This window comes from Micrasema longulum, unplaced genomic scaffold, assembly GCF_059751315.1.
Source record: "Micrasema longulum isolate JH-2025_06_02 unplaced genomic scaffold, ASM5975131v1 h1tg001163l, whole genome shotgun sequence".
Lineage (NCBI taxonomy): Eukaryota > Metazoa > Arthropoda > Insecta > Trichoptera > Brachycentridae > Micrasema > Micrasema longulum.
In genome coordinates, this window is record NW_028278350.1 from 160,238 (window position 1) to 174,317 (window position 14,080).

General features: G+C 33.4%; 1 protein-coding gene across 6 annotated transcripts in view; it reads left to right on the forward strand.

Annotated features, from left to right (window-relative positions):
* The window catches only part of Sarm (sterile alpha and armadillo motif), a 164,193-nt gene extending 150,874 nt beyond the window's left edge, over window positions 1–13,319 (forward strand). For 5 of the 6 annotated variants that reach the window (XM_088233918.1, XM_088233919.1, XM_088233920.1 and 2 more), the window contains 6 exons: window positions 6,957–7,184; window positions 7,291–8,854; window positions 8,965–9,254; window positions 9,370–9,539; window positions 10,072–10,293; window positions 12,079–13,319. In XM_088233918.1, the coding sequence (XP_088090044.1) occupies window positions 6,957–7,184; window positions 7,291–8,854; window positions 8,965–9,254; window positions 9,370–9,539; window positions 10,072–10,255 (2,436 nt within the window). In that variant the 3' untranslated portion in view covers window positions 10,256–10,293; window positions 12,079–13,319. Of the gene's footprint in view, window positions 1–5,713; window positions 5,845–6,956; window positions 7,185–7,290; window positions 8,855–8,964; window positions 9,255–9,369; window positions 9,540–10,071; window positions 10,294–12,078 lie in introns of those variants that run through there. The other variant, XM_088233923.1, reaches the window with a different exon arrangement.
* The last annotated feature ends 761 nt before the right edge of the window (window positions 13,320–14,080 follow it).

The following is a 14,080-nucleotide window of genomic DNA, read 5'->3' on the forward strand; positions in this document are numbered from 1 at the left end:
CATGATCTAAATTAGCATATTATTTATGTATGAACATTGAAGATGACGCATATTTTCATTGTCTATTCACGTAAGCCATACGTAAATAATTATAAATGCGAGTATTTGCGAAAGCAACTTGACCATAAACCTCTACTAAATGTAATAATAAACGGGTATTGTAAAAGAATTAACACGTCATATTTACAGATGTTTCGTTATACCTACTCACTTGTATCTATAATATTTATGCCAGTTTTAATATTTGACTCACCGGTGAAAAATTTTATATACCTAACTTACGCAAGAATGCCTGTCTTGACACGATTTGTTTACTACATAAACTTAATGTAATATTGTCTGTAAAACTGTGATGTTCTGTGTCCGGGTGAATTAAGAACACAGTTCTCTGTGCAAAATAGAACAAAAATCCTGAACGGGTGTTTTAGACCGATGGCTCTCGGGTAAAACTCCTGAATATGGGAATTGCGTGGAGATAAGTCCGCCTCCCAATCGTAGTATAGTGGTTAGCGCGTTCGCCTTTTATGCTTGAGGTTCGATTCTTGGAGTGTCTGTGATTTCGAGGTCGACATGAAGTATTTATTTAAAAAGTAGTTTGCCCTGCAATATTTCATTGTCTGTAGACTCGCACCCCTGAAGCGTAAGACTGATTACCTTAACTTCGTGTATCAGATCGGTAGTGTGACGGCAAAAGGATATAACTGTCCCTTTGATCAAAACATACATTTTTACATAAAACATGCTTAAATCTGATGCTGTTTCATATGTCAAAAGGATATATTTTAAGAGTTTCTTTCAAAATTGTCATATTAAAATATGTGGTTCATCTGTACATTTCACACTTTTAATTTTGTGTCAGAAGGAATTATTTTCTTGTTCTGTGCAGAAAATGACAGATACATACATATATACATACCCATAGAATCAATATTAGTCCAGAAGGATCGTAGAATCATATTTGAATACATCAGACTGTGTCTAAAAAACCCCCCACTCTTCCTCACTTTCGCCGCGAGCATGCGTGAAGTCGTCACGGGATGTTAACAGATCGTGAAAAATATAATCATAACACAAATGTATTAATTATATTTTTTAAAAAGCAATTTGATAATTTCTCTAAAATTTTATTGTACACGCGGAATCATTGATTGACACAACAAAGTAGATAAGTAAAGGCTCATTTAATAAGAGTAATTTAATTAATTAACTTTGAACTCAAAAATAAAACAAATTTAATTTGAGATAAAATTGATATTTTTATGTCATGTCAAATAATATTTGTTGTTTTAAAGATAATGTCGGTCAAATGTCCACCACGGCGTTGTTTGATCCAAGACGTCCAATTTTCATTAGTTCTATCATTGGATGAGCAAAGTAGCGTAAAAAAATTGACTACCCTGGCAACACTAGCAAAATGTCAATTTTGTTTTCTTTGACAATCTCACAGATGAAAAAATAATTAAATATTTAAGTAATGCATTTGCTACTTACACATGAAATGTGATCCCACACTGTTTTTTTAAGATTCCAGCAGTATTTCTACACTTTAAAACGACACAACACGGCATAGTTGAATTCAAATCGAGAAATACAAATAAACTAATCGGTCAAAACGTAAAACTACTCCTTTAGTAGTAGTAGTCCCCTTCTATTTGATGGGCGTATGCGGTTTCTGGACTACTCCTAATTCTATACCCTTTTGCAATCCCATTACTGAGATGATCGAGATACCCCGCATTTGGTTTACGTAGGAAATAACGAGTCTTTATTCGATCAAAATATCAATAAAACGGTTATTCGATATTTTGATAACTAGTCATCACCTTTTTTTAATACTTCGACCGGTTTTCATGCCAGATTTTTCGCTGTCGTTAAACTTTGAATTCCGCATTGTTTTCACTGGCGAGTCGTTAAATGTATCGTAAACATCCTATTCCTTTTTTCAGGAGCTACAGATTCTTTTTTATGTGATTTATAAATGAAAAACAATATTATTTATAAAGCTGTTTCAATCAGTCATTTTAATGAGTGATTCCTACATTGAACATCAAAACTAAAATATGTTTTTAGAAAATTGATGATAAATAAAAAAATCCTGAATACCCATCTCAATCAAAAAGTATTTTACGTTCGAATAGTAACGGTTTTTCACTTCGAAAATTCAACCGGTTATGGAAATTGATTAACTTTTCAACTGGCAATTAATAATTTTATTAGTCAATTATTAGCGTGCAACATTAGTATTATCATCGCAATGATTTTTGAATGTTCGTAATTTTTAAATAACTCCGCCCCTGACGTCTTCGGTGAGGTGTCCCGACTGGTGAGTAGGCTTCCGGACACCGGAAATCGATTCAACGCTGTAGTTAATTGGTTGATTAGCAAGAATTTGTGACGTAGTTCAAAAGAGTTCATTTTTTAAATACATTTTCGAAAAACTTCGCCGTACAATTAAATGCTCTAATTTTTACCGCTTCTAAGAAATCATGTCTTATATCCAATTTCCCGTAGCATTGAACTTCCTCATTGTTGCGCTTTCGAAATGCTCGTTTTATTATGCTATTTTCATGCAACCCATTTTGTTGATTTTGATAAAATCGCAACCATTTCACTTTAAACTTGTTTTGATACAACTGGCCAGTTGTATCGAAATTGTAACTTAGGAATAATAAGATAAATATTATTGTTACATGTAGTCAAAATCGTCTGTATGGCTTTTTTATTTTTCTTTCGTGCAACCCATTTTGTAAATTTTGACAAAACATTATTTCCTCGCACACAACGGTGAATAGGGCACCGCATTGGTATTTGGTATACATTTTTTGTTAATTTTCTTTGAGCAAAAACGGCGTTTTAAAATGGCAACATCGTATGCTTTTCTTACTTTTACTAGACGAAACAAATAATTATCTTAGTTTTAATGCTAAATAATCAAATTGCATCAAAACCATAATTTATGTAGTTTTTAACAAGTCTCACATTGCAAATTTAAAGTATGATCATTTGTATTCATGATTAATATCTCGTATAAAAATAATTTTCTTAAAAAATTTCACTTTGTGGCAATTTTTTTGACCTAATTTAATTTCCGTGCATCAACCAGATCGAAGATCGAGTCAAAAAGTCGTCCTTCGGGCGAAATTACGGTAGCTCAATTTAAAAAAAAAATTTAATCATTTAAAATAATTATTTCTTGTCAAATTATTAACACATTGTTTTGTAAAATTCTTTAGGCAATTTTTACAAAATGAACAGAGCCTTTGGATTAAATTATATTTAGTTAGCATTTTTTACGACGAGAAAAATATTTTATCTAGTTTAGTATGTATAAGTCTGTTTAAATAGAGATAAGAATGAATGGCTTTTAGTTTCTCAATATTGTGACATTATTTCTGATATTAATTTGATATTTCACAGTTTGGCGTGGATTCTGTAGATATTTTAAACATCCACATTAATTTAAATTAATATTTTACTATATTTAATATGCTGAATTTTCCAATATGCTGGTTTTAGTAACCCTGAGTTCTTTTACCATTAGTTAAAAACTGAACATATTAGTCAACCCGTAAAAAATTGTCCGGAAAATTTTATTGACGTTTTAAAGTTAGGTTTAAAAAAGTTTAAGATTGAACGATTGTTGCAATTTTGTCAAAAGGGTTTTACCCAACGTTTTCAAGCAATAATGACGACGAATGCGCATTTTTTACGAAAACGCAACATTTAATTTGACTTAACTTTTTTCGGTTAAACCTTAGAAAACCCACATTATTTTCTCGAATTTTCAACCTTTTCTTTTATTTCTTTTTGATTTTATTTACCTTTTTAGATCTTAATTTTAATATGTCCTTTTAATTTTTTTATTATTTTTGGAGATATGAATTGAAATTTTCGATTTATTTTGTTTTACTTTTTATCTTGTTTTTGTTGCATTTATGAGCACACACTATTTATGAATGTAAATATATTTTTTCCTATGCTTAAAATATATTCAAGTAAATGGTTATTCTTTCATTTAAATTGTATTATTTTTCTCTAGTTTCCTACTTAAAAAAAAAAAATAAACCATTTTATCTGTTTTTTTTTTTGTTTTTTTCTTTTCTGTCTTCTTACAATATTTTTCAAAGCATCAAAAACAATATAATATAATATGTTCATTATTTTTAATGTATACAATATTATGTCTGTACTCTTTCCTTTGATTATTAATTAAATCTTAGCACCCGATGACAAAATATTATTTAATAGTTTATCGGGACAAAATATGTTAATAATACTGTTTTTTTCTTTTTATAATGTATTAATATTTTAATAATATGTGTATTTTATTGAATAAAGACTCTATAAAAAAATATTGTATAAATTTAGTAAACGCGCGTTATTTTTCCCAATTGCAAACCTGTTTTGTTTTAATGCTTTAGTGAAACCGCGTTATGTTTTCCAAATGTCGTAGTAAATAAAAATGCGTTTTCATTCCCCATTTTCCCGAATGTTCTCAGTAGAAGAAGCGTGCTATTATTTCTGCCTTCATCGGCTGGCAAACTGCCAAACATTGGCAACAGGGTGTATCGATATTTACTTGCCCAAAAGTCAAAATATACTTGCCATCATTTTGTTTGTTTTTTACTGTGATTTTTTAAAAGTATTCCGTTGTATTAGGTAATATTCTTTATTTCAAGTTAAGTACAAATAATACTTGGTTCGTTTCTACCTATTTATTCACTTCCAATGTAATACTAACTTGAGAAATTATACAAGTCGTTTTAATAATAATATACCAGAAGGCGCGTAGAATCATGTTTACAAATATCGCACTATGTCCAAAAGTCTGACATGTCCAGCGTGAAGTGGCCACGTAATGTTACCATACCGCGAACAATATATTGCCATAAGACAAATAATATAAGATAATTTTTGTGAAATGTTATATTGTGTTTTTCATTTAAACTATTTTACTGACTGGACCATAAAAAAACAGATACTTTTAACTAGGCCAGCGTAAAAAAATCATTAAATAATCATTTAGTAATTAAGTAAATTAATACAGTTAAATATTATACTAAGGTTTATTCAAAGAAAGCCGGGTAAAAAAACGACTATCCTGGCAATATTATCAAAATGTCTGCCTTGTTTTATTGAATAATCTGATAGATGGTAAAATAATCGAATTCTTAAATAATATTATTTGTAAATTCGCTACTTACACATGAAATGTGATCCCACCATATTCCCTTTTAATCCCCGCAGTATTTTGACATTTACAAACGACACAACACGGCATAGTTGAATTTAATTCGGCAGTTGCGTACTAAGCGACGTCTGTAGAAGAACTAATGGCCAAAACGTAAAATTCATAATTTATGAGTAGTTTAGTCGGCTTCACTTTGATGCGCGTACGCGATTTCTGAGTTTTATGGTTTATTTCTAGAACTTCTTTCAATACAAATTATTTTTATATTGGGTTTGCATCTTATCTTGTACAAAAAATATCTTTACATTTTTGAAATTTTAAACAAAATAAGATGACAATGCGTAACTTTACTTTAACAGAGATTACCTAATATAAAAACATGAATGGATTTTCGCATTATTCGTCCAAGTTTTGCTTTATAAGAATGCCTGTTTTGATCATACATTTTCTGATTACTCTACACTCGCCTAATGTCAACATTCAACCAAGTTCTATTAAAACACAGCATCGCCAGCATCTAGCAGTTCTTAATCTGCTCTACCTGTGACTGGTCGTAAAGGACTTTGTTTAATTGCTTAACTTATCAACACGATAAAATGTCTTCCGAGTGTAAAGTGCGCCCCAAACTTCGACTGCGCTGTGATATCAAACCGGTAATGAGAAAACTCCACTGAAAAACCTGAATATTATCTGAAAACTACTTTACTGATATTCCTCTAATGTTAAACATTATCTGTATTAATGTTAAAACTAATTTGTAACAACAATATGGACATAGACACACACACACACATACAAACGCACACACCTGTGTACTGTAGGGTAATTACTACAACTAGGTAACTTAAAAATCAGCAGTTTTGAGTTACCCACTAAAACACATCTTTGTATTTTCCTCCATAAATACTATTAAGTAAGACCTGATTCATTTAAATCATAATGTGATGATTTAAAAGCATGATTTGTCTTTTTGTAGCATTCATGGAGGAGAATAAAACATATGTTTTGAGTGGATAACTCATAAATGCTGATTTTAAAGTAATCTCGTATTTTATGGTAACTACCCTGAGATATATTATTGTACACTCTTTTTTTATGTATTTATATAATTGTTGTCTGTGGAATCGTTTAATTGGCTTTATGATTGTTTAATGCGTATATTATTTCTTATAACTTTTCGGTATTAAGCTGTACGAATACCCAATAAATAAATAAATATCCAAATGTAAAGTAAAGCATATTTATGACTAAAGTTAATAAAAAAAAAACAAAAATTGTCATATTTTTTTAATGATTCTATAAAGCGCTTTAAAGGATCAATAGTAGATAGCCAAAGATCCACATTTGGTTTTATTAAAACTCCTTATTTTATTTTATTCTCAAAGGGATGTAAATAGTTAAGATAATAGTACTTACTTAATCGTAGTAGGTACTCATCGATAAATGTTTGAAAAAAAAAAAAAGAAAATTGTTAAGAAGTTTTAATGCGTTAAAACTTGCTTAAAAGCATGAGTATATTTTTTATATTACATATATTTTTAATTTGGTTAGTATTAAAATTTACTATTGTTATTATTATTTTATTAAAATGCAGTTCTACAAAGAAATGTCTGTAGAGAAACTACATCTATTTTTTATTGTTACTCAGAAGCAAAATTTCCTATATTTTATTTGCTGTTTCGCTGTAAACTTTAATATAATTCTAATAACTTCTCTCTTTTGATGATAATTCTATGGGATATTTATTAAGTTTTTTTTATTACAGGAGCAGAAGACTTTGAAGGCTGGCGAGGTGAGCCAGCAGGAAGCCAGCTCGATGGCTGTGAAGATGCAGACAGATTCCTATAGCAGTGAACAGAAGGCAGCGCAACAACAGGCCAGGCAGACTGTCACCAGTAGTGGAATGTACAGTCAGGAGATGCATGTCGCCCAGTCTAATATGACAAAAATCACCTCTAAGAATATGAGCACCATGATAACATCAGGTTCACAGGTAAATAAAATACTAACTCGTCAATTAACTAACTTTGTTTCAATCAAATTTTAACAAAATTTATCCTATCTATAAATTTTATTATAGAATGATTTTGTTTTTCCAGCATAATCAAATCAAGAATGATACTTCAAAGGCCAATGAAGAAGATCCCTCCAACATAACTTTCGATGATCTGGATAGCTTGTGCTCTCAATCCAATCAGAAGGACGTAGAAATGGCTATAGCTAAATATTCTTCTCGGCTGCACGCTTTCGTTAAAGGACTGAAACGGTCTCAATCTAGCGAAATGTCAATGAAGAAAGTTTCTGCTGAGTTGAACAAAATAAATGAAATCATAAGACGTGCCTGGGCAGTCCCCACATACGGACACGAATTGGGATGCTCACTCTGTAATACTCTGAGGAATAGCGGAGGACTAGACTTGTTAATGAATAACTGTATCACCGGAAATGGAGAATTGCAATTCTCATCAGCCCAATTACTGGAACAGTGTCTAACGACTGAAAACCGAGCCCATGTTGTAGAAAATGGTTTAGAAAAGGTTGTAAATGTAGCGTGCGTTTGCACAAAAAAAGCCAATTCTGTACACCATTCTAGAGTAGGAACTGGTATCCTTGAACATCTGTTCAAACATAGCGAAGGTACCTGTAGTGATGTAATCAAACTCGGTGGCTTGGATGCGGTACTATTTGAATGTAGGAAAAATGATGTCGAAACATTACGGCACTGTGCTAGAGCACTGGCCAACTTGTCTCTCTATGGTGGAGCGGAAAATCAAGAAGCAATGATTAAAAGAAAAGTCCCGATGTGGCTCTTCCCATTAGCTTTTCACACAGACGATAATATTAAGTACTATGCTTGCTTAGCTATCGCCGTTCTCGTAGCCAATACAGAAATAGAAGCCGCAGTATTAAAGTCTGGTACCTTAGATTTAGTAGAGCCTTTTGTTACAACACACAACCCATTTGAATTTGCTCGTTCCAATCTTGCTCACGCTCATGGTCAAAGTAAAAACTGGCTGCAAAGATTAGTCCCCGTACTTAGCTCTAAACGAGAAGAGGCCCGAAATCTGGCTGCCTTCCACTTCTGTATGGAAGCCGGCATCAAGAAACAACAGGGAAACACAGAAATATTTAGGGAAATCGACGCCATTGAAACTCTAAAGCAGGTAGCTAGTTGTCCCAATGCAGTGGCTTCCAAATATGCGGCGCAAGCTTTGAGGCTTATTGGAGAAGAGATTCCCCACAAACTTTCCCAGCATGTCCCACTCTGGTCTACCGAGGATGTGAGAGAGTGGGTGAAGCAGATTGGTTTTAGTGAATGCGCCAACAACTTTGTGTCGAGCAAAGTTGACGGAGATCTCTTGCTCCAAATAACCGAAGAGGATTTAAAGAATGATATTGGACTGACAAATGGAATTAAAAGGCGACGCTTTACACGCGAACTACAAAACTTGAAAAAAATGGCAGACTATAGTTCGAAGGATGCAGCAAACTTAAACACATTCCTGCTCAGTATCGGTCCGGAGTACAGCATATATACATACTCTATGCTGAATGCCGGAGTCGACAAAGACTGCTTGAGGGCACTCAGCGATGAACAACTGGAAATGGAGTGCTGCATCACCAACAGCATACACAGACTCCGCATACTAAATACCATAAAAGGTTAGTTAGATAAAATGATCCAATTTCCTTTTATACGCAATATTGTTCTATTGATTTTTTAACATAGATTGATTATTTTCAAACCAAATTCATACTAATTTATTTTTCAGCTAGCGAAAGTACGCTCTCAAGTTTAAGCGAAGAGAATATGGATAAGTCTTTGGATGTGTTTGTCAGTTATCGCCGTTCCAATGGATCTCAACTCGCCAGTTTACTGAAGGTCCACCTTGAGCTGAGAGGGTTCTCTGTCTTTATTGATGTGGAAAGGCTGGAAGCTGGAAAGTTTGACATGAACTTACTGAGGAGTATTAGACAAGCCAAAAACTTCCTACTTGTTCTCACTCCTGAAGCCCTGGAGAGGTGCATTGCGGATGAAGAATGCAAGGACTGGGTACATAGAGTAAGTACATGCCAGAAATATTTGTATTCTCTTGAATATTCATGCATATTTGTACATTTATGATTACTACGGATCACCTTTGGCATATTTAATAATTAATATATCACTCTTTCAGGAAATTGTAGCAGCCCTTCAATCACAATGCAACATTATTCCAATAATGGACAGCAACTTTGAGTGGCCACGAGCTGAGAGTCTACCCGAGGATATGAGACAAGTTTGTCACTTTAATGGAGTGCGATGGATTCATGATTACCAGGATGCTTGCGTGGAAAGGATAGACAAGTAAGAATCACTTAACTATTTTAAAATAGAATTATAATAAATAACAGTTGAATGTTATTAATCTTTTTATTTGAACATGATTATTCTTTTTAAATCAAATGACTAACTGATGTAACAATCAAAAAGTTATTTACAACTTAAGGACAGCTTGATTTGTATTAATCTAAAAGATATTCAATTTAATGAAAATCATGCTCTTCTTTAAGAGAGGTAATGTTTAACTGCTTTGTTAGACATTTAGAAGACTCGTGTAAACATTTTTTCATACTGCTTCCATCTTTTTTTAGTAAAAAATAAATATTTCCATTCTTATAATTTACCCAAAAATTTTAATTCGGGGGCCATTTTCAATGAGTCGTAAATAACTCACTATTAGAAATTGAGAGTCAAGTTGTGGTAGAATTGGGTTTGATCCTCAGACCATTGATCCGCGAGTCCACGACGCTAGCCAAGGAACCAAACCAAACCAAAAATATTTTTATCATCAGTTCTAGGAATACCACAAAAATTCAATGAGTGTTGTTTTTCTCAGATTCATGCGAGGAGAATTGAAAGAAAGTATGATGAACCGCCTTCCCTTGGGATCCAAGGAGGGTAGCAACGCTCCACCAACTCCAGCAGCCCTCACGAGAGCTCCACCATCGTACCAGCGCATGCACAGCTCCGATAGCGGCAAGGGGAGTGACAAGGACCAGTCTAATGGGAAGCAAGATTGACTAGATGGACCCCAGGCTCAGGCGGCCATATTGCCAAGGTAAATATATTTTTACTGTGTAATTTTATTCACACATAAATGGATTCTAATCTGAAGGAAATCTTAATTTGAAATTAATACTACTACTGCTATTACTACTAGGCAACGCCTGAAAATATTTTTCAATTTTTATACTTTGTCTTGGACCGGGTGGATTTATCAACAATGTTTTGAGTTTCTTTTATACGTACACATGAGTGAATATGAATTAACTTATGTATATTCACTATTTATAATATCAAACTCTATAATATAATAACCTAGTATTTTTTACATATACATTTAATTTTAAATATATTTATACATTTTTCATGTTTTATGTTTTCTGGCATTTCTTCAAATAACTTTATTCCCTTGTACATAAGGCAGTTCTGGGACATATTCATGGCTTTTGATTTCTTTTCCAGTCTTATATTTTTAGATCCTCTTGTTGCATAGTTATGAATTAGATCGGACTATAAAAATAATACTGCAATACTGAATATGGAAATTGAATGGTGTTTGGCCAAATGACACGATTTTTTTCAAATAAATAGTAAAATATAAAGGAGAGCAGAAAGAAGAATAAAAACCTTATTTGTGGGACGCTGGGTTCACATATTTAATAAAATATATTTTCAATTAATGAAAAATATATTTTAACATAAAATCACAGAAAAAATTAACAAAAATGTCTATCTAATTCAATTTTTTTGTAAAATTCCTTTCTTGATCAAACAAAAATGATATCGTTCCATTTTGTCTGTTTTTTTGTCAGTCGTGACCTCATATTTATTTCCTACAAAAGAGCCAGATTTTACTAATACAAATATTCCATACAAAAGTACACATTCATCACATCATTCCCTTTCCGTACCTAATGGTGCATAGCGCACTGCACTGGTTCACCAATAGATGCGAATATTGATAATTTTTTGTTACATGAAGGTAAGATGATCAGTCTTACGTTGCAGGTACCAGTCCAAGGACTATGAAACATTCTAGTTTGAAAAACACCTTTTAAATAATATTTCATATCAACCATGTCGGGAATCGAACCCGAAACCTCTCGCATGGTAGGCAAACGCGCTGACCATTACACCACAAGGCCGACATTCAGGAGAAAATATTTTTAAAAATTAAAAAATTCAATGAGCCCATTTTAGCTGTGTACGCTTCATATATATATATCGTTATAATCGTAGAACAATGACGCATGTGATTTTCTCATTATTTTCAACTTACATAAGAGCGGTATAAAATTTTCTTTGTTACAAATCGATAAGTAAAAAGTATATCCTCTGATACTTAGATTAGTCCTTAGAGTAATAATCTAATAGTCGCCTATCCGTATGGGCCATAGAAAAACTGTTCTATAATTATTGACCACGAAGTTAGCTACGGAATACAGCAATACAACGTACCGTAGGTACTTGGGTTGAGAATTGCAAGGCAAACTGAAACCGTCCGTTACACGTTTGTTGTTAAACTAAAATCTAAACTAAAACCATACCAGAAATTTGGAACGCTTTTGTTCTATATAATAGAGCTTAAGGGCTTCTCTAGAGAATTATTACTCTGAGGATTAGCTATAAATATTTTTTAAACCTGGAATATAAAGCCTTAATAAAACCTTTTCACGATCAAATATAAAAGAAAGTAAATGTTGCAATTAATGCACATCCATCATTCTTCTACGATCACGACAATACATGTAAATATATGCAAAAAAAGCTAAATTATGCATTAGGTCTATGAATCTATTAAATAAAACATATTTTAATATGCATGTTTTTCTGCTTACAGGTTGCGAAAGTCATCAAGTCCGTCCAAGTGGTGGGCGCGGCCAGGAGGGCTCCCCCCCTCTATGCCACACCCCCCACGCCCCGCCCCCAGGGCGCGTTCCCTCGACCGCCCGCACCAGCAGCCGCCCAGTCTGGCCTCGGAACTCCCTCCCCACTGCCCTCGAGGCACCACTCCCCCTCCCAACCCCAAGTCCAGGAGCTACCACAACATCCTAGACGACTCCGATGTGAGATCGGACATCTCATCTGACGAGACCTCCCCGGAGAGAGATAGACTAGCGCGCAGTTGCGACAAGGAGCTCGAGCGGTTAGATGAAGACTCGCAAGAGTATTCAGAGACTCCTCGCCGAGCGCAGAGCTGCGAAGGCCTCCTCGGAAGCTCTCCGCGACAACCGTCCTCCCTCTCTCTCCAGCCAGTTACTGTCAAAGGATCCGGAGGAAAAAAAAACTTTATGGACCGATGCGTTCACAAAGTACGATCACTCGTCCTAAGAAAATGATGTTATAACCAATTGCTATTTGTTTTAGTATGGTAGTTGGTCAATGTATTGTCAATATTTATAGTACGTTTATTCCCAAAACTTTAGTGCGAAACTATTGAAGGAAAGGGTTGTTAAATAATCTGTGGCAGAAGATATTTTATAAATACGCTCTCCATATTGTTTGTTGAAATGCAAGAGAATGATTTAATCGCTTTTTAATTTGTGTTAATTTTGACACTTTATCGATGTTGTGTTACCATTTGTTAGTCTATTATAGTTTTTAATTGGATTTATGTATATGTAAATCGTGAATGTGATGATTATTTTATAAAACGAAAGTTTGAATGACGACAATCGTGATGCAGGATATGTACAATATGAATATATTTATTTTTCCATTCCAAAAATAAGAAACATTGAAGCTGTTATTTATACTGACTGGGATTGGAAGTATTTAGGGTGAGATTGTAATTATGACAAACTCGCAAGAGAACATGACACATTGAAGATTCTAGGGGTAGCTTTCTGCAGCTGAGTTTATTGTATAAGAGTTTGCCTTACTGATACAATCAGCAGCATAATATGAATTTATGAATAGATTTAAGAAATATTTTACATAATTATTTTATCCATATTTAGCATTAGTATTTAAGAACTATTTTATTTATAAAATTCATTATATTCTTTCACACTTTGAAATACATAAGCATTTTCATATTGAAATATGAAGTTATAAATTAATAAAGAATTTTAAAAATTATACTGTATGTATTTTATTTCAAGTACTAAAAACCCCATACATGGATTGTGATTAAAGAGAAATAAGTTTATTTTATCTCTAGTGAATATGTTTTTTTTTTATCTCTAACGAATGAAATGTGGTTGCATCGCAGAATGCTTAAGATATCTTGGACCGACCTGATAACAAACTCAGAAGTCCTAAGTCGAGCTAGAACGAACAGAGAACCCTTAACCATCATAAAAGTTTGTAAAATTTCGTATCTGGGGCATATAATGCGTGGAGAAAAGTACCACTTGCTTCATTTAATTTTGAAAGGCAAGATTGAGGGTCACAGAGGGGCTGGAAGAAGACAGATGTCCTGGCTGCGAAATGTACGAGACTGGACGGGCTTCAGGACTGTGGAGCAGATTTTCCTTGCAGCACAGGAAAGAGAGACTTTAGCCAGAGTGATTGCCAACGTTGGGGATACCCCGTACTAATTTTATAAATGCAAAAGTGTGTTTGGTTTGCTTGTTTGGGTTTCTTTTACGTCGTAGCAGAGCAACTGATAAACGCGATTTTTTGCACAGGGATAGCTGGAGGATCAAATAAGTGTCACATGGTACTTTTCATCCCGAAAAAATATATATAATGATAGATGCCACGAACTGTGATAACAACAGAGGCATAACACTGATGGGAACAGCTTATAAAGTCTTTTATTTATTTATTTACGGTTCCATGAACCTTTTACATGATTACGATAAAACCAGAGAAAAAAAAACAACAAAAAATAACAT